The sequence below is a fragment of the Protopterus annectens genome, chromosome 8.part0, assembly GCF_019279795.1.
Source record: "Protopterus annectens isolate FY-2018-M chromosome 8.part0, PAN1.0, whole genome shotgun sequence".
In the NCBI taxonomy this organism is placed as follows: Eukaryota; Metazoa; Chordata; order Ceratodontiformes; family Protopteridae; genus Protopterus; species Protopterus annectens.
The window spans coordinates 772,340,234-772,362,371 of record NC_056741.1 but is presented as its reverse complement, the minus strand read 5'-3'; the positions used below and the strand labels follow the sequence as shown (position 1 = coordinate 772,362,371).

At 37.3% G+C, this 22,138-nt stretch overlaps 1 protein-coding gene across 1 annotated transcript in view; it reads right to left on the bottom strand.

Annotated features, from left to right (window-relative positions):
- The window catches only part of LOC122808343 (torsin-1A-interacting protein 2-like), a 136,764-nt gene that overhangs the window by 96,501 nt on the left and 18,125 nt on the right, over positions 1-22,138 (bottom strand). Inside the window, exon 2 of the mRNA XM_044079310.1 lies at positions 11,720-11,833. Within this exon, the coding sequence (XP_043935245.1) occupies positions 11,720-11,833 (114 nt within the window). The remainder of the gene's footprint in view (positions 1-11,719; positions 11,834-22,138) is intronic.

Sequence of the window (22,138 nt, the reverse complement as noted above, 5' to 3'; positions counted from 1 at the left end):
AGGAACTTAGAACGTAAGCTATTTTAACTTATTTGAGTAGTTACCCAAGATTCATGAACGCATCAAATAGTATCTTTTAATTTCTTTTAGGGGAGTTTTTAATCACTATTTGGTACTCTCAGAACAGGAATCACATCCTAGAACATCACTAATACTTTACCCAAATAGTAATAAAGTAGTATGATAAAAACAGGCCATCTGAACAGAAGTGTAGACATTTTTATTATCATCATACCCACATCATCAAATATCATCAATCACTGTAATTCTGTCCCCTTTTCAGGAAGAGAAAGCAAAGGATGTTACATAAGATGAACATACAATCAACAAATAAAACCCTCTTTCAAAGAAAAAAGGAGGAAACAAGTTTATCAAAAAAATCAATTCCTATAAACAAAATGTAACAAGATTAAAATGCAAAATCTAAAAAGAATAAAAGCAAAATAAACACAAACCAGCAAAATGGTACACTGAATTATATGCAACTCAAGACTTGAATTGCGAAAAAAAAAACAACAGACAGAATGAAACTATCTTAAAAGAAATTAATCAAATCCTCACTATATTAAAAACAGCCACATGTTCATAGTAACCACACTGGTTTAGAAAGAACACCACACTGGTTTAGAAAGAACATTACATTTTATCAAGCTTAATGTTTTCATCCTTCAAACATACCGTCATTTCATCAGAACTGAGTACTACAGCACATTCACTCCCTTTAAATAAAAAAACAAATCAGATTTTCACATCTCATTACTATAAAATTGAAAAAGTACATTGCTTTCAGTTCTAATATTAAACATATAGATGTGGGGAATATGAATATAAAAATACAAAAACACTAATGAAAAAGTGAATAAATAATAAATATACACTACATAACTAGGCAAACATTTACTTAGGACCACCTGCTAGTTTATAACTCAGATGTACGTTGTTTTAAAACACAATTTAAAGACAGAAAATCATTTAAACAGGGCAAGGTAGTTGCATTAAGCCTAAGCTGCCAAATATCTTCCCTTATTTCAGTTGTATTCTGCTAGCAGCAGCCCTGTGGGTTTAAGACAGTGTTTTCCAAAATGGCAAATTTAAATATACACAGAGTGGTAAAAACCAAACTATGTCTGTATAAGGCATTTTTTTATTTTTAATAAAGAAATATCTTTATTAAATTATCACGTATGATATAGTCAATCATAAATTTATATAAATTAAAACAAATCATATTGACATAATCCAGGTTGCAAACATTTTACATCACAAACCATACCGACATAATTCTAGTTGCAAACATTATACATCATTTATATACCCAATCACTGTCAAACATTACATAGTTCATTCGAGTCTTGCCTTCTATTAAACCTCATTTCTCCCCTGTATGTAGTGTTCCCAGAATTCCCATTTTTTCTATCTAAATTGTTCCTACACTATTCTAAAGATCCAAATTCTAATTGTTACATCTCTGTTACTATATTCACTACTTCAAGTACAGTTGGTTTAGACTCTGAGCTCCATTTTCTAGTAACTGGTATTTCAGCAGCCAACATAATTAGACTCAGCAATGCCTTACTGTGATTAAGCAATTCCGATTCTGTATCACAGCTCAGAAAAATCATTTCCCTAGTTAACTGAATGTACTCACCCATCTTCTTTGACAGAGTAGTGTGCAGTAAATCATTAAAGTCTGCCAACTCAATAAACTCCAAGTAAATATGTTCTAAATTACCTCTTTCTTACCCATCACATATCTAACATTTGTTGTCTACCTGAGAAAAGATTCTCTGGAGTCTACTTGAGGCATAATAATATCTCTGTAAACATTCCCAAGCAAAAATCCTAAATCTTCTAAATTTTGTTGCATATTTGAGATGCATACATATATCTCCCCATTGTTTCTTTGTGAATTGTTTATCCAGCGTCTCTTCCCAATCCTTTCTAACCTCCTCTGATTTTTAAAGTAACCACGCAACATTTTACAAACTCTACTAATTATTCCTATTTTAATGGCAGCTTCTGTTCTAGATTCTTCTAAAAACTCTAGCACTGCTGGTCTTCGTTTAGGACTCCCCTATTTTTTTTTCTTTGCCTATCCTCCAAGATCAAGCCTTGATAGGGAAGATAATCTCTAACCTGCAGTCCAAATAAATTCTTAATGTCTTCCCATGCTATTACCTATCCCTGTCTAGTTATTTGCTCCCAATACCTTGGTTCCTTTGCCAGTTTTCTCCAATAAATTCCAGCCCTCTCTTGCCTATACTCTGTATCCCAATTTGCATTCATCCCTACCTGCAGAATCTCCTTTTTCCATTTCCATTTTGGCTTAGTTCTTAGAATACTTTGCTACTTTACGATTATAAAATTGTATATTATAACTGTTATTCTCCTTAAAGGTCTACATTCAAAATCCCACTCTCCTTGTTTCTTGAGCTTCCGTTTCATCATCTCTTTACATTTGACTTGTAGCTTTCTGCTTCTGATTTGTGTTGCTCTGAAATACCACTTCAAATCTGGTAATCCCAGTCTGTCCTGTTCTATTGGAAGAATAAGTCTAACCCAATTGACCTTTCCTGTCTTCCCCTCCCAGATAAAATCTTTTAGCTCTTTATTACTTGCAATCCACAATTTCTTCTCTGGTTGATAAAAACATGCTTGACATCTGTATAAGACTAATGAGACTAATAACATTTTAAATGATTGTTATATCGATATTGATAGTAAGACACAGAGATAAAACTTTCTCAGTTTTTGTATTTTTTGTTTAGCCTCTTCCCACATACCCTTACCTGCTACACCTGAATCATTTTTAATCCATACTCCTAAACACTTCACTTTCTCATATCCTCATAAATATGGACATGGCTAAACCAAATTGTATGGGGTACATAATTTACCATTATTGCCTTTGAGCTTTATTAATTTTATATCCCAAGAATATTTAAAACTGTCTCAATATGTTCCAGAAGACTGTAATGTCCCTTTCTGGTTTTGTCAGGTATAAAATACTAGCCAGTTTTTCTTGACTACCATACAAATTACATCCTTAAATTTCTGAGTCCCTTCTATTTTTTTGCCAGTGGTTCTAAATATAATGCAAATAACAAAGGGGAGAGAGGACACCCCTGAGAGGATCCCATCCACTTTAATTTTCACCTCCGATCCCTCACACAGCCTCCCAAACAACCTTGTAATTTTATCAAGGAATGCAAATGCTTCCATTGCTCTGTCCATAACGTTCCAGCTTACTCTGTCAAATGTTTTCGCTGCATCAAGACCCACTAACAGCAGTGGTACTTTCTTACATTCTGCTTCCCTCTGGATCATCACTGTTCTGTTAATGTTGTCAAATGTTTCCCTCCTCTCCACAAAACCATACTAATCTATATCAATTTTGGCATCAGTTTTATCATTCTTTTACTCATTATAAACAAACATTTTGTAATCATGGTTTAGTATTCAAATGGGCCTGTATGAAGTTGAACTTAATGGATCTTTATCCTCTTTAGGTACTACATTTACCAGTTTCTTCCAGGAAGACTGTACTTCTCTTAAAATACTGTTAAACAAATCCTTCCAGATCTTTATCGGTTTTTCCCTCCTAGCTTGCAAACTTCCATAGGAATTCCATCTATTCCTGGGGACTTTCATGTTGACTGATTATTCATCACTATTTTTATTTCATCTCCTTCTATCCTAACTGTTAGTAATTGAGCCTTCTCTTCCTCTAACCTTGGTATACTTAATTCTTCCATAAACTTTTCCATTTGTACGTTTTATTGATTTCCATATTTCTCTGCTTTACACGGACCTTCACAGAATTTCTAAAATAGTTCTAATACTTCCACATGATCCCTTGTTTTCTTCCTTTTAATAGGTTCTCTAAGCTTGCTGACAGCCCTTTCTACTTTCTGCTGCCTGACTTGTTCTGCTACAAGTTCTTGTGCTCTAGAGTTATTATCAAACAGTTGCTTAACACCAGCCTTTCTAAACTCATGCATATTGTCGAGGTAATCCCTTATTTTCTGTTTAGCATTCTGCACTTGCTCCTCTTTCTTCTGTGAGAATCCAACTATTTCACAAAACCTTAACATGTCAGTCCCTCTAAATATTTCTTGTTACTTCTTGACCATATCTCCATTTATTTTATTTCCATCCCATTTTTTAAACTCTACTTTAATTTTACCCCACTCCCTAGCTATATTTTCAGAAGAAATTTCTATACTCTCTAATACCTCCTGAATAATCTCCACTACACATTCTTTAAATTCCTTTCTTTTCAACAGATAGGTGGGAAAAGTACTAGTGTTTCATTTTTATTTCACTACTCTGCTTTTATTTTAGTTATTACTGGTGCATGATCTGAAACAGTTATTGGGTGCATATCAACACCTTCAATTAAATACACATGTTCCTGTGAAATTTAAATTCTGTCTAGCCTAGCCCAATTTTTGTATCTTGCGGAATAATATGTAAATTCACTCCAAACACCTAGTACTGAATTCACATCTTCCATACCAAATATTTTCAAAAATTTCGTAAAACAATCAACCCTCCTTTGTTATAATTTCCCTTCTGGGCCTCCCAGATAGAGCTTCACTGTTGCAAGTCAAATTCCAGTCCCCACTTATACATAAAATTCCTTCCTGAAAGCTGATAAAACTTAAGTGCTATTATAGTAGCTTTTGGTGGAATATAAATACAAGCCTCCGTAATCCTCCTCCCTTATCAGTAGCCCCTTAGTACTACAAATCTACCATTATTGCCTTTTTTAATCTCTATTACTATTACAGCTCCTCTTGCAATTACTAAACGTATGTCTGTCTTCCTCTGCCCTGAGTATTTTGCTCAATAACCATCCTGCAAACCTTTATCAAATTTACATGCTCAGTTCTTTCCAAGTGAGTCTCCTGCAGCATGCCTATTTGCACTCAATACTTTTAATGCAGTTCCCTAATCTTTCTTTTTGCATTGATCTGTGAGACCATTGATGTTTAAAGACATTAAAAAGCATCACATTCTTGAAAACTTACAATTTCTACCTTTTATGTATAACAGCTTTTTTCTTAAATGTCTAGCTCCAGGTTTTGTGTTACATGCATGCACTCTTTGGCAGGTTACTCTTCTATACAGTTGTTTCTTGCCATCTCAAACTGAGCCTATGGCACATCTTACTGAACTTTTTGTTTTATTGAAAATCCTCAAACAAAAATAGAAACACAGTCCCAATACCTCCTAAAGCCTATTAGCTTAATAATGGCACACAAAAGTATGTACATCTTCAAAAACTGAAGCTTTACACTCCAAAGAGGAACAAATGTTCCAAACTGATAGCCACACACTCTGACTTGAGATAACCTACAAGAAAGGTTATCCATGTGAAGACACATGGCACAGCCTGTGCTTCTATTAAAAGGACAAAAAACACCCTCTCCTACTGCTTAACTCAATTCTTAGGCTGCTGCTCTCCCTATAATATGTTTCCCGTATCTTGTAGATCCCAGAAACCTGCTTATATTTTACAAAACATACATTTTCTTGCCTTGGAATCAAAGGAAGGGAAGAACCACCTACCCTACAACTTTTTAAAGCTCAACTTCTCACATATTTTGCAGACAAATTTCTATCTGACTACATTACATACCACAGACAGCTATGTAGCTTACCCTGTGAGGTAATGCTGTCAACCCTAGACAGGCAATTAATCCTGCTGCTATAAAAAGAACAGAAAGCTGTGAGAGTATTTTCCACTGTATTTACTGCAGAGAGGAGGACAACTTAACATTGATTCACAGCTGCTTCCTATGTAGCCATGTGATTCGTAGCAAAACAAGCCAATCAAATCATGACAGACAGAACAGGATATGAGGAGTGCCTGGGTCCACACGGATGGGGCAACAGGAATAAAAAAGGAGAAGCTATTATAGACTTCTGTCTGGCAAATAGCTTAATAGTAGCCAACATATGGTTCAGAAAGACAGACAGTCACAAGATCACATACAAGATTAATCAACATGCAACTCAGGTAGACTTCCTCCTAGTAAGGAAAAGGTACTGGGCAGAATCCATGATTGCAAAGTCATCCCCAGTGAAACAGTCGGCCCACAGCATAAACCACTAGTTGCCACAATCAGCTGCAAGCAGTGGTCAGAGAAGGCTCTAAGGTCAACAGAGACCAGGCTGAAGACCTGAAAGTTGACTGGAATGAAAGTACAACAGTTCAAGGAGTTAGTCAGGGCTCTAGACCTCTAGATGCGGAGGAAATAGGTGGAGTTGAAAAAGAATTGCAGCGCCTAAAAACAGCATGTGTTAAGACTACAGAAAAGATATGCGGCTGAGCCAGGTATGGAAATAAGGTACATAAGGACAGCTGGTGGTGGAATGCAGAAGTCCAGGAAGTCAACAAAAGATAAAAGGAGTGCAGGAAGAAGTGGCAGACACAAAAGGCTGACCAGACTAGGAAGGACTATGGGTTGGCTAACAAAGAAGTCAAGAAAGAAGTTGAAATAGCAAAAAAATATGGCAATGGAGGCACTGTGCCAACTACTGGAAAGGGACTCAGTAAGGGGCACAAAGAAACTATATCAGGTTGCAAGGCAAATACACAAAGATAAAGAAGCTAGTCAGACACCCTTCATAAGTGATGCCAGCAACAATCTGCACAGCAGCCAAGAGGACATCAAAGGCAGATGGAAGGAGTATCTCCAGCAGCTTCTGACTGAAAAAAAACCCACAGAAGCAGTACTGCCCAGAAACAGCCTACGATGAGAGAAGAGGAGGAGCACACCCTAGAAGAAGTAAGAGCAGCACTAAGGAAGATGAAGTCAGGGAAAGCAGCAGGCTCAGAAAAGGTCACAGCAGATATGATAAAGATGCTGGGTGAGATAGGGGAGAAATAGCTCCTGAGGGTACTAACAGCAGTGTAAAGAGAAAGGCGTATCCCAGATGACTGGAGAATAAGCACACTCTTGCCAGTGTACAAGAACAAAAGGGACAGCCACAACTGTTGGCAGTACAGAGGCATCAAACACCTATCACACTGCATGAAGGTTCTGGGGAGGGTGATTGATAAAACAGATAGGCAGAGTAGCAGAATGCAAGATGGGAGATGAACAGTTTGGATTCAGATCAGGATGCAGCACAACTGACCAGATGGTTGGACTGAGACAGATACTTGAGATGAAGGGAGAGATGAGGAGAGAGTCCAACTGGGCATTCCTAGACTTGGAGAAAGCATATGACAAAGTCACATTAGTTGATCTGGGCAGTACTGTGACAGTTTTTAGTCCAAGAAACACTGGTAGAATTAGAGCAAGCTACATACAAGGACACAATGACTCAAGTATGAACAGTGTTCAGCCTCACTGAGAGGTTCTCAGTGGGTATGCGTGTACATCTGGGTTCAGCTCTGAGCCCACTGCTGTTCATATTGGTGATGGACTACATCAGCAAACAAGTTGGAGGAGATGGATCAACAAAGCTGCTGTATGCAGACGATGTGGCAGTACAGGCAGATGCTGAGCTAGAACTTCAGGAAAGGATAGGAGAATGGAATGGAATTCTGAAGGCCCATGGCATGATGGTGGTAATGGAAGCAAATTGGAGAAATCAGAAGAAGCTAAGAATACAGATAGAAGGGGATTCAAGTATCTGGGAGGAGCAGTTGAGGAGAAGGGTAGTCAGAATGGAAAGGTCTAAGCTAGAATCAGAGGGGCTGCAGCCAACTGGCATAGAGTATCAGGTGTATTCTATGACAGAAGAATGCCAAAGAAATTAAAAAGTAAGGTGCACAAGACAGTGGTGCAACCAGTACTAGTGTATGGTACAGAAACCTGGGCCGTAAAGGCAGAACAGTTGAAGAAGCTAGAGATGATGGAAAGGAAGTGCCTGAGAAAGGTGACAGGATGCACACTGTGGGACAGATGAAAAAATTAGAACATAACAGCAGAAGCCGAAGTAGCTCCAATTGCAGAAAAGATCAAAGAGAACAGATTTCAGTGGTTTGGGCACATGTGTGGAAAAGCAGAAGATAATCTGGTGAGAAAGATTTGGGACAGACAGGAAGAAGGTAAGATGAAGCGAGGACGTTAAGCAAAGAGGTGGATGGATTGTGTGAAAGAAGATCAGTGAAGTCAGGCATGAGTGTTGAAGAAGGCAGGAGTATGGCACTGAATCAAGAGAGTTGGCAACAGTTAACATGATACCCTAATCCCATATAGAAAAATGGGAAAAAGGGGCTAATGATGATGATGATGTCACCTCTTCTGAGAAATTTACATAAGCAGCATAGAGTAGAGAAATGCTAAGCTTTAAATGTTGGGTTATTTATAATTCTTTATATATTAAGATGACTAAAATGTAGCATCAAAGATTTCTGTGACATTCAGAGAAAAGTCAGAAAATATTTTTTCTTGTCAAGTATCAAAATGTTACAATTTGCAACCCCACCACCCCCATGGACAGGACGGAGCTGCCCAACTGAAGACTGCTCTGCAGAAGGAAAGACAGGGGCAGCCTTATCAACTACTTGCACTCATATGGTTTAAAAAATCTTTTAAGCTACTTTTGTGGCATCATTCCAGAAATGGATGCATATCTGGAACCCAGATCAATGGGAAGAGAGACACACTGACTTTGAGTCACTCCTTACGCATTACTTTCTGTTCCCCTCAACAGTAATAACTGTCAGCTCTACATAATGCAGCAATGATTTACTGCACTGAGTTGTCGCACCTCAACATGAAACTGTGGGGGAAGGGCAGTCAAATTCTTTAGAAATGCAAAAGAATCCCTTTGCAAAAGTCTTCTATTTAACATCTTTTTTTCTGGAAATAGCTAGCAGCTAAGTATAACATAGAACAAGCTCTGACAGACACATAAATAAGGCTCAGTCAAGGAAATATAGAAGCAGTTCTGTTACAGAAGGTGTCTTAAATGACAGTGCTTAACACTCCTGCATTCTATCTTAATAGCATGAGAAAACACCACCACTTCCTTATGTTTAGTATGATTCATATAAACAGGACTTGAAATGTATTCTGGAAAGAAGGAGTGAAAGCAAGAAAAGAAAATCACGTTACCTTGGCAGGCCCTGTCAACCACCATTTTGTGGGAAACGCATTAAAAATTGTAAAAGAAGCACCTGGAGTGATGTTGAGTCATTGAAGTAGCTAAGAAAACAAAAATATAATGAAAAAAAAATTATTTCTAAATTGGAGTTTTCCTTTATGTGCTGTCTCAACTGGGAAAACACTTGAATGCCTTCAGAAAACATTTTCTCCAATCCATTTCTCTCAATAGATTGTCTGTTAGAGACATGAGAACCAGACAGAATATGGTTTACTAGAAAAAAGCCTTACAATTTTCAAAAATCTTTTTCATTTATTTGTTTTTTTTTCTTAAAACCTGTTACTAGATTAAGGTAATAGACTTAATCCAGTCATTCTCCTATGCAACAATAATAAAAAGCAAGCTCATTTTTCTTTAATCAGTTACCCAATTTTTTTTATATACTGCAGTGCTTACATTTCTTAAATATGAACAAGGAGAAAGAGATAAGAAGCAAAAAAAGGCACAACAGGAGCACCTATTTACATTAGTATTCTCATTACACTTTAACTGAAAAAGACCACTTTATAAAATGAAAAGAAAATCATACACTACTTTAAAAGTGGTATGAAGAAAAAAATTGGTTTTACTTACAGTTAACTTTCTCCCTCCTTTTTCCCTCTCCTGAGTATTTTCCAGAACATTAATGACACCAAGTAGGCAATATAATTTGAAGTCCCCTACAAGTTTAAAAAAGTCCAAAAAAGTCCAATATTTCCTCCAGATTTTCTTCCATCATGTTTCACAAATATAATTGTTGCTCTGTAATCCTAAACTTGACAATTTTCAAGTTACTAATTCCAAACTTTTAAGACATGAAATAGGGCATATGTTTTAGAGTCACCTACAAGTTTAACTAAGTCCAAGAAAGTCTAATACTTCCAGATACTCTTGTTCTATTCCTGTTCATCTCCATCTCCAAAACCCAGTCTCTGCTTCATTTCCATCATAGTCCCAATACTTGTAGTCAACTCCTGTGCTTTTCCATCTCTCAAGCATTTTGCATTGAAACACTGGAAAACTTTTCACTAGAGCATTCCCTCCATGGTCTATTACCAGAAGAACAAGAAGCAGAATCTCCTTATGTTTCACAGCTCACTTTTTGTTGGACAAGCTTTTGAACTTCTTCCTTAGCATGTACTTCATCAAAAAATTACTTATTCCTTCATCAAATGAGAGTCAGCCAAGAGAGAAATACTTCAGGACTGGTTTGACAGTTACGCCCTGATTTCTGCCCTAGCCCCTGCAAAAACCCAGTAACAACTTATTGGTGGGGCATACAATTGACGCCAACCCTGCACTACCTCTCACGCAAGTAGATGACATCAGCAGGACTACACTATCACACACCTGAATTACTGTAAAGCTGTTTCTCGTGTTTCCACCAGGGAAGTCAACCCATGCGAGTGTGCACAGAGTATGTGAAACCCTCCCAGGTGGACACACCCATCCTCCCTGCTTACACTAACAAACATCTGAACCACTACTTCAACCCAAGTCATTTGGGTTATAGACAAGACTTTATCCCTTTATGCCACCAACACAGGCATCTGAGCAGCAAATTTAACCCATCGTACAAGCATAACTTAAAAACAATGGCCCAATATTGGATACATATCTGGCCCACCACTTTTAGACGTTGTGTAACACAATATTTTGAAAGCAATGAAAGATTACACAGTTAATTTCTATTTCTTGCCTGCCTCATAACCTCTCATTTTCCTGATCACAGATTTGTGATCACTAAACAATCAGCACTGACAAATACTTGCTAATAGTTGTCATGAACAGATATAAATGATTATGATCAGGTCTACAATCATAACCACAATGTTGTGTGTTTAAGATACAGGTGTCAAGAAATTCAACTTGAAGGCAAACCTTGTGACCCGAGTCTTGACATCCATGTTCAGAACAAACATCCATAATCAGGACTGATCATAATTCTTTTATAGTGTACAGAGCTTCACCTGCATTTGACTAAAAAAAAAAAAAAAAAAAAAAAAAAAAAAGTAGTGGTGTTAGCAGTTGCAGCTAAGTACACAACACAAACACAACAACAACACAAAAAGGAAAAAAAACCATCCAAAAAGAGCAATGGGAAGTCAGTAAACACTTCAGGTGGAAAAAAAAAAAGAAGAAAAAAGCACTTAATAATGTCCTGTTTCTGTGTGAACTGTTTCTTTAGCATAAGAATAAGTGTGAATAGGTGCTAAGTGCTTAAAACATTATTAAACACCTTTCTGAAGCTAACAAGCTTCTCCTCTCCCTGATTCTGATGCATAATAGTGGTGTTCCATGTAGTACAAGAATTTTCAAACATTTTCATTAATCTTCATTTTTAAGTAAGCCTTTAAAAGAGAAAAAAATGAAATTTAAAAAAAAAGAAATCTTCTCTGTCAGAAATCTCTCTATCATCTCCTCAGTCCTGGAAGAATATCACTAAAATTAAGAGACTGTGGTTCAGGCTGCAACATTAAAATCCATTTCCTTTTGACATAAGCCACTTGTAAACTTCTGGAATACTCTGATCATTATGAAAACTGCAAACAGCTGATATAAACTGTGTACTAATATTTTTCCTGTGGTTCCCTACAGTTTATTTCCTTACCTATATCTAGGGTTCCCTGGGTAACTGGTTCCGTGCTGAAAGCAAGTAGATCAGTCTCTGTCACATACTGCTCTGAACTCGGTGGAGACACTACTGGTTCAGGAGCAATGGTACCTGTTTATCAGCAAAAAAGAAATTCATTCATTAGGGTAAGAGTACATCATTGTTTTAATTAGCCTGCGTTCCATGCCTATCTATGAGATAAGATATAACATAATACAGGAACTTAGAACATAAGCTATTTTATCTTTTTTGAAAATGTATCCAAGATTCATGAATGCAACAAAAAGTCCCTTTTAATTTATTTTGGGGGGGGGGGTGTTACACACTATCTGGCACTCTCCGTGAAGAATCACATCTGAGAATACGTCATTAATACTTTACCCTAACAACTGGCAATAATATAGTATGATAAAAACAGGCCATCTGAACTGAAGTGTAGACATTTTTATTACCAGCATACCCACAGCATCACCCATATCACCAAACACTGTAATTCTGCCCCCTTTTTGGGAATGGAAGGTGAAAGATATTACATAAGATGAACAAAAATACACACATAAAACCCTCCACAAAGAAAAAAGGAGGAAAATGAGTTTATCAACCAAAATCAATTCCTATAAACAAAATGTAACAAGATTAAAATGTAAAATCTAAAAAGAATAAAAGCAAAATAAAACACAAACTAGCAAACTGCTACACTGAGTTACACAAAAGTCAGACCTGAATTGGAAAAAAAAGACAGAATGAAACTGTCTGAAAAGAAATTAAACTAACCCTCACTATATTAAAAACAGCACTGAATGTACCAGAAGTTCACAGCAGCCACACTGGTTTAGAAAGCAAATAAAATTTTAAAGACATGCAGGTAATGAATGGGTGTGCCTCCTTTGAAGGTTGGTCATACCATGAAATCCACTGCCAATCATTAGCGTACTACAGTACATTCCCTTTAACCAGGAAAAGGAATCACATTTTCACATCTCATTATTATGAATTTGAAAAGGTGCATTGCTTTCAGTCCCTATCCTTAAATATATACACGTGGGGAAGGTGAATATAAAAATACAAAAACACTACCAAAAAAAGTTAATAGTAAATATATAGTAGATAACTAGACAGACATTTGCTTAGGACCATCTCCTGGTTTATAACTCACCTACAAGTTGTTTTAAAATGCAATTTAAAGACAGAAAATCATTTAAACCAAGCAGGGTAGTTGCATTAAGCCCAAGCTGCCAAATGACTTCCCTTACTTCAGTTTTATTCTGCAAAGAAGTCGCCCCTAAGACAGTGTCTTCCAAAATGGCAAATTTAAATATACACAAAGAGAGGTACAAACCAAACTACGTCTATAGAAGGTATTTTTTATTTTTAATCCAGAAATATCTTTACTAAATTATCACTTATGACATAGTCGATCATAAATTTATATAAATGAAAACAAATCATACTAACAATCCCGGTTGCAAGCATTTTACATCAATAACCATACCGACATAATTCTATTTAGAAACATTATATATCACTTATAATCTACCCAATTATTGTCAGTCAAACATAACATAGCTCATTCAAGTCTTGCCTTCTTTTAAACCTAATTTGCAACCTGTATGCAGTGTTCCCACAATTCCCATTTTTTCCTATCTAAATAGTTTCTACACTATTCTAAAGATCCAAATTCCATTTGTTTCATCTTTGTTACTATATTCACCACTTCTAGTACAGTTAGTTTAGACTCTGAGTTCCATTTCCTAGTAATTACTAGTTTGGCAGCCAACATAATTAGACTCAGCAAGGCCTTATTGTGTCTAAGCAATTCCGATTCTGTATCATAGCTCAGAAAAATAATTTCCCTAGTTACACCAATTTGCTCACACAGTATCGCCAACAGTGTAGTCTGCCAGGAATCTTTAAAGTCTGCCAACTCAATAAAGTCCCAGTAAATATGTTCTAAATTACCTCATTCTTACCCATCATACATCCAACATTTGCAGTATACTCGAGGAAAGATTCACTGGCGTCTACTTGAGGCATAATAACATCTCTGTCAACATTCCCAAACCAAAATCCTAAATTGTCTAAATTTCATTGCATATTTGACATACATACATATATCGTCCCATTGTTTCGTTGTGAAATGCTTATCCAGTCTCTCTTCCCAATCCTTTCTAACCTCCTAACCTCCTCTGACTGATTCTTAAAGTAATCATGCAATATTTTATATGCTCTACTAATAATGCCCTTTTTAATGGCAGCTTCCGTTCTAGATTCTACTAAAAACTCTAGCACTGTTGGTCTTTCATTTAGCACCACCCTATTTTGTTGTCTTTCCCTATACTCCAATATCAATCCTAGATAGGGAAGACAATCTCTAACCTGCAGTACAAATAAATTCTTATTGTCTTCCCATTCTCTTACCTAATCCTCTCTAGTTATTTGCTCCCAATACATTGGTTCCTTTGCTAGTTTTCTCCAATAATTTCCATCCCCCTTTTGCCTATAGTCTGCATCCCTAATTGCAGTCATTCCTACCTGCAGAATCTTTCTCCATTCTTGGTTTGGCTGAGGTCTTCGAATACTTTCTGCTACTTTATGAATATAATATTGTGCATGATTATTGTTATTCCCCTTAAAGATCTTCATCTAAAATCCCACTTTCATCTGTTTCATCAACATATCTTTCCACTTTGATTTGTAGCTTTCTGCTTTGTATCGGAGGCTTGTCTGTGTTGTGCTGAAATACCCCTTCAAATGAGGTAATCTCAGTCTGCCCTGTTCTATTGGAAGAATAAGTCTATCCCAAATGACTCTCTCTGATTTCCCCTCCCAGATAACATCCTTCACCTTTATTAATTGTGATCCACAACTTCTTCTCTGGTTGATAAAAATATGCCTGACATCTGTATAAGACTAAAGGGGCTAACAACGTTTTAACTGATTGTATCTTACTATTGATATCCATATAACAGAGTTCACATTTTCTCAGTTTTTGTATTTTTTGTTTATTCCCTTCCCACATATCCTTAACTGCCCCACCTGAATAATTTTTAATCCATACTTCTAAAAACTTCATTTTACATCTCCCCATAAATATGGATATGGCTGAACCAATATGTGTGAGGGAACAGAATTATTTTTGTTCTGTAAGAATCCCACTATTTTGCAAAACCTTAACATTTGTCAGTCCCTCTAAATATTTCTTGTTACTTCTTGACCATATCTCCCTTTGTTTTATTTCCACCCCATTTTTTAAACTCCACTTTAATTTTATCCCACTTCCAAGCTATACTTTCAGAACAAATTTCTATATTCTCTAATACTCCTGAATAATTTCCACTGGCCATTCTTTAAATTCCTCTCTTTTCAACAGGTGGGAAAGTGCTAGTGTCTCACTTTTATTTCATTACTCTGCTTTTATTTTAGTTATCACTGGTGCATGATCTGAAATAGTTATTGGATGTGTATCAATACCTACAATTAAATAAACATGTTCCTGTAAAATGTAAATTCTGTCTAGCCTAGCCCTATTTTTGTATCAAGAGGGGAAAACTCTACCATTAGAATCTGTTTTTCAACCCCACAAAAGATAATTTTTCCATAACTAGATAAGGGAAAATGTCTGCGGTTCCATAACTACCAAGGGTTTGCCCTAGACACTCCAGAAGACAGAACCACCCCCCCCCCCGGCAGAGGGGAGAATGTTAACGGAGGTCACTGTAGAGGCAGAGATGCCCACAACAAAAGGTTTTGAGGTGCATTCACTGATGGATCCTTTCAGCATTTCTGAATGTTTGTCCTACTTGCCCTATTCTGGAGGCAATTGGGGGATGCTTATCACTGTATCTGCATGACTGGGCAGTCATCATTCAAGATTCAAGAGTGCTGGGAATCATAACCAGAGGCTATTCTATTTTATTCCCTTTTGCTCCTTCCCAAACTTAACTGTGAAGTCCGTTCCAGATATTCCACTCTCACTATGAAGGGTAGCTGCACAAGAAATCTTAAAGCTGCTGTAATCCAGAAGGTCCCACCAGACCAGAAAGGATCTGGAATCTACTCAATGGTCTTTTTAGTTCCAAAACAAGAGCAAGGACCTCAGGCCAATCTTGGACCTTGGTCAGCTACATACTTTTGTGAGACAGACATCATTAAGGAGAATCATGATGCAGTCCATACTGCCTCTTCTTCTGAGGAAGGTCAAATGAATGTGTTCAGTGGACCTCCAGGACATCTACTATCACATCAAGATAGCCAGGCAGTGGAGGAGCTACTCTTGCTTCCAGCTAGGAGTCGGTCATTTTCAATTCAGAGAACTATTTGGCCTCACCACCGCCCCCTGGGTGTTTACCAAGTGTGTGGCAGTGGTAGCTGCACAACTCAGACTACAAGGAGCCTGGGTTTTCCATTTGTCTAGATGACTGGCTCATAAACGCCACCACGAAAGATGCATTGATTCAAGCCAGAGACTCCTTATTCCACCTGTGTTCATCCCTAAGAATCAAAACTTGTTGGGAAAAACCCATACTGAAACCAGTTCAGGCATTAGAAAATACAGGGTGCCACTTGGACACTACCTGTCAAGTAGCCAAATTGCCCACAACCAGGCTGTTGTCACTACATCTGCAAGTTTACCAGCTGTTACTGTATCAGCATCCTCCAGCTCATTTGATTCTTTGTCTGTTGGGATCCATGGCGTCAAAACCCCTTGTATCTCATGTGAGGTTTTATAGGACTGTTTTTTAGTGTACCCTTTCTGTTCAGTGTTCCATCCTCCATCAACTGATGAATTACACTGTCAGACTTGCCCAAATGTGCAAACAGATTATTCAGTGGTGGATAACATACCCTCTGGTTCCTTTAGGCTGTCCCTTCATCTATCCTCCATCATGGGCCACAGTTACTATGGATGCATCCCTTCTAGGGTGAGACTTTGAAGACAGAACAGTCCAGGGCTCCTGTTCCCAGACAGAGCCCAATCTTCACACTAATGTACTAGAGATGTGGGAATTGCAGGACTTTCTCCTCATGGGTGTGATAGCTATTAAGATGGACAATATGTCTGTTGACTTGTACATCAAAAAGCAATGCAGAACCTGTTCCTATCCCCTATGTCAGGAACTATGAAGGTTTGGCAGTGGGCAATGTCTTCCCAGTGCTTTTTTCTTGCAACACATTCAAAGGAAATCCATTATTCTATTGGATAAACTGTGCCTTCTACCACACAAGTGGTCTCAGAATCCATCAGTAGCATCCAAGATCTTCAACCACTGGGGCCAAACCTGATGCAATCTATTTGTAGCCCCGTCCAGTACCAAATACAGTAGTTTTTTTGCCCTGATTCTATGGGACGGACACAGTCCCAAACAGATACTCTGATCCATTACTTGGCCCTGGCTCCTTTATGCTTATTGTCCTAAAATTCTAATAGCCAAATTCCTTCAGAAAGTAGTCTGGTGCAAGGTGAGACTGATTCTCATTACCCCCTTTTGGCCCCATTCAGATTTGGTTCCCTCTTCTTCAACCTCACACAGTTCACCTGCCTTGGCTCCTGGATCCCGGTCTGGATCTTATCTCTCACTAATCCAGCAGGCTTCTCCTGGACATCAGATCCCTCAATCATACTGATTGTTTCTCTAGTTCCAAAGATGGCCAGAAAACCCAGGCTTTGTACATCTGTACATCTGAGCTTCTTCTCAAAAGCAAGACAGAACCTATCTCCTATGTGAGGAACTATGAAGGTTTGGCAGTGGGCAATGATTTACAGACATAAATGGTGTAGAGTTTCGCTTTGGGCATGCTCCAAGGGCCTGGACCATTTTTCAGCTCTAATTCCTTCTCTCTTGGAGATTTTGGTTGGTCTTTTTCAACTGGAGGCCAGATATTCTACTATTAAACTCCAGTTAGCTGCTATTTCTAATTTTCATGGGGGTGAACAACATATCCTCGCGGTTTCCCTTAAACATTAAAATTGAAGAGTAATTTGTTGTGTCCACCACTGAGATCCAGTATTCCTCTGGAACATTACTACTTCAGTACCTCACTAAGCACATGTAAGTACTGCTGGCCTGACGTTTCTGCCCATGAAAATGCCTTTTTGGTGGCAGCTACATCTGATAGGAGGATTTTAAAATTTGTAAGCCTTGTCATTTAAGCCTCCATATGTAGCCTTTCATAAGGGCAGGGTGTTTCTCAGGACTAATCTTGACTTTCTGCCCAAGGGGGCCTCAGCATTTTCCTTGAATCAGATCATCTATTTACAGTTCATCTTTCCCATTTTTCTAACAAAGGTGAGCATCAATTGCATTCTCTAGATGTTTACCACTAGCTCTACTTCTACTTGAATAGTATAAAGGACTTTCAGAAGTGTCACCAACTCTGTCTCTGCCTCCAAGTCCAAATTAGGTTCCACTGTTTCTAAGGTTACCTTGCCATGTGGCCATCTGAATGCAGAGTTCTGTTTATATGTTGAGAGGGCTGTCCTTACACTTCAAACCAAAACTGCAGTCTAATCGAGCTACTGCTGCTTCTATGGCTTTCTTCAGTAGTGTCCCTATTGATGACATTTGTGCAGCCTCTACCTCTACATGGTGCACAGTTCATACCTTTATTTCCCATTATAAGCTTGATCTACAATATAGATCAAGGGACTCCTTTGGTTATACCATTCACTGGAAGATTCTTCCATACTACCTACCAGCATTCATATATTTGAGACTCTGTCCCAATTGCTGAAGGAGCTGAGAAAATACATTGGATAAGAAAGCTATACACTTATCACAATGTTAGATCCATGCTGTCTTCAGTCCATCTCAATATTTTCCCCCACTATCCTCTTACCAAAGTGTCACCTCTCTGTGGCTCCTGACGGATTACACTGATCTTACCTGGAACCTTGACTGATGTCAAACTACTGGTTTGTATCTGATAATATAAGGGTTGTTACTTAATCGTTGTGATATCTTTCTGTGCGGGGCTAATCTGATCTGAAGGACTGTCAGTGTGGCAGAGCATTATGGGAAGGAAAGGTACCTGAGCCTTGGAAACAAACATCTAGTCTACAGTGCTGAACTTGGATCCATTTGGATCTGACATACCCTATTTTTGAGACACAATGAAGAAGACAACATGTATCTAGTATTATTTAAGTGCATAACTTTTGTCTATTTTAATACTCAGTATGATACTGTTACAATTACCAGACCGTTTTCACAATATGCTCAAGTATGTGTATATGATTTTAACAATACGTAAACATATGATTTTCACCATATGCACAGCATGTGTATATGATCAAACAGATCTTGCAGTACAGCATCACAACTGATTGCATTCAGGCATTAATTTAAAAAGTACAGTGACGTTCATTGTGACATGATGGTCAACATGAGTTGTATTACTACACGAAGAAACAAGTAGTAAAGATTACTTGCTGAAATTCAGTATACAAGGAATAAGGTTTCAAGCATGTGACTTATTAAATGATCAATGATCGTGGAATATGAGAAATAAAAGGATATTAACAGGATGTCTCAATTAGTACATATAGGACAAATGTAAATAGCTGTTACATGTAGCAGTATCCATGGAGGTTAAATCCTCACCTTGGTGACATGAAGACAGACAGACAAGTATTTCTGAAGTTATCATGGGTAAATGAGAAATGTGCTTATTCTTAGTGAGATAAGGAAGGATGTGTGCATTACAAGTATTGCACAATCATTCCAGATAGTAAAATGAAATTAAAAGATCATTTGAGTGTATTTCAAAATGTTGTTAATTTTTTGTATGCCAAAACAGCTAATAATTCCCCACTGGCAAGGCTACCTAATCTATTTCCAGTTGAGAAGAAATTTTTTAAAATGCTGTTAGCTGCAGCAATCATCATTCTTATTTTGCTATGTCTTAAGTCTAAAACTTTAATGATGAGGATGGTATAAACAGGTACTTAAAACCAGAGAGTATATATGCATATAAATGCATAGTGAGTTCTACTATTCAAATAAGCAAGTCAGTAGGTTTGCATATACTCTGATATTAATCCTTGATAGGGAAGGAACTCTCTAATGTGCAGCCCAAATAAGTTCTTCACATCTTCCCACTCTATTTCCTTTCCTTCTCTAGTTATTTTCTCCCAATACCTTGGTTCCTTTGCCAGTTTTTTCCAATACATTCCAGCCCCCCTCTTTCCTATTGTCTGTACCCCTAATTGCATCATCCCTATCGGCAGAATCTCCTTTCTCCATTCCAGTGTTGGTTTCGTTCTTAGAATACTTTCTGCTACTTTATGAATATCCACTAGATTTGGTCCAATTTTAGGTAGGGATGCTGCAGGTATATTTAACAGCAATTTTGCTTTCATAACGGATTTCAGTGCCAATGCAGGACATATTAAGAAAATTATAGACAAGGAATGGCGATCATTTCAGGATCTTACCGATCTGAGTCATCTTAAGGGTAAAACCTTAAAAACGGTTTTCAGGAGAGGGTTTAACATCAAGAGGGTCTTGGAACAGGATGACCAACTAGTATGGTCTCATGTAAATACATTATTCATGATGACCATGTATACTTAACAGGGATATTCAAGCCCTTGAATACTCTAATTGTATATGAACATCAATATGACATAATAAAATCCAACAGCAAAAATGCACTATATAGGCATTCTCTTCAGTGTGAGGGAGCCAGGATTTTGTTTTTGTTCTGTCTTAATGACTCTATTTCCATTGCCCACTACTTAAAACTTAAGGCATTTAAAATAAAAATTTTAGAACAATATACACAATTTTTAAATATAAGATTTCATTAACCTTATTTAGTGGGTTATTTAGTTCGCTGCATGGATTAAACATATGTGCACATATGGTCTTATATCTGTCTATCATTTGTAAATAGAATTTTGGTCAGTTGTTTTACTTTGTTTTATTTTATTTTATTTCATTCGACTTTGTTGTTGCTTTAAAAATGCAGGATACTAGTTTTCAATATTTAATTACGTGATTGTTTAATTACAACACATTAATATTAATTGTTTCAATGGAAGTGTGTATTTAAACAGCTTCATTTTACATTGTTTTTATCTGAAGAAGTCGTTTTATCGATGAAAATGTGTTTCTGCAACTGTTTGTGGCGTTAATAAACCTGTGTTTTTGGATCTTGAGGTGCCTTATTGTGAGCTGTGTAATTACCGGGCGGTGGTGGATTGCTGGATTGGCTTGCTGTTTTTGGGAGTTTACTGTGACTACAGCGTTTTCTTTTTGTGGATACTTTATGAATATAATATTCTGTATGATTGTTGTTATCCTCCTTAAAGGACTCCATCCAAAGTCCCAGTCTCTCCTTGTTTCGAGTTTCTCCACTGTTTCAACACCATCTGTTTTCCACAATGAATTATAGATTTCTCCTGTGCTATGTATAGGAACCTTACCTGTGTTAGTCTGAAATAACCCTTCAAGTCCAGTAATCCTAATCCATCTTGTTCTATTGGAAGAATAAGCCTATCCCACTTAATTCTTGCTATCTTCCTTTCCCAGATAAAATCCTTCAGCTCTTTATTAATTGCTATCCACAGCTTCTCTTCTGGTTGATAAAAACATGCCTGACCTCTGTATAACACTAAATGGACTAAAATGTTTTAACTGCTTGTATCTTACTATCAATTTTAGCTTCATTAATTTTATATCGCAAAATATTTGAAACTGTCCAATATGTTTTACAACACTGTAATGTCCATTTCTGTTTTTTGTCAGGTATAAAATAACATTATCTTCAAACAGATTCAGCTTTTCTCGACTATCATTCACATTATATTCTTGTGTTTCGGAGTCCCCTACTTTCTTTGCCAGGAGTTCTAAATATAATGCAAAAACAAAAGGGAGAGATGACACCCCTGCCTGGTTCCTCTTCTCAAGCAGAAATTACCAGAGAGGACCACGCCAACTTAAATTTTTCCCTTCGAGCCCTCATATATCCTGCTAATCAACCTCATAATTTTATCAGGGGACTAAAAATGCTTCCATTGCTCTGCTCATAATGTTCTAGCTTACTCTATCAAATGCGTTCCCTGCATCAAGACCCACCAGCAAGAGTGGTATTTTCTTACACTCTGCTTTCCCCTCTGGAGCATCAGTGTTCTGTTAATGTTGTCAAATGTTTGCCTACCCTTCAAAAAAACACATTGATCTATATCGATCAATTTTGGCATCACTTTTGTCATTCTTTTAGCCCTTATAGACAAACACTTTATAATTATGGTTTAGTATTGAAATGGGCCTGTATGAAAGCAGGATATGATGGATCCTTATCCTTTATACGTATTACAACCACCACCTCTTTCGTCCAGGATTTTGGTACTTCTCTTAAAATACTGTTAAAACCTTCCAGATCTTTATCAGTTTTGTTTCCTTCCTAGCTTCC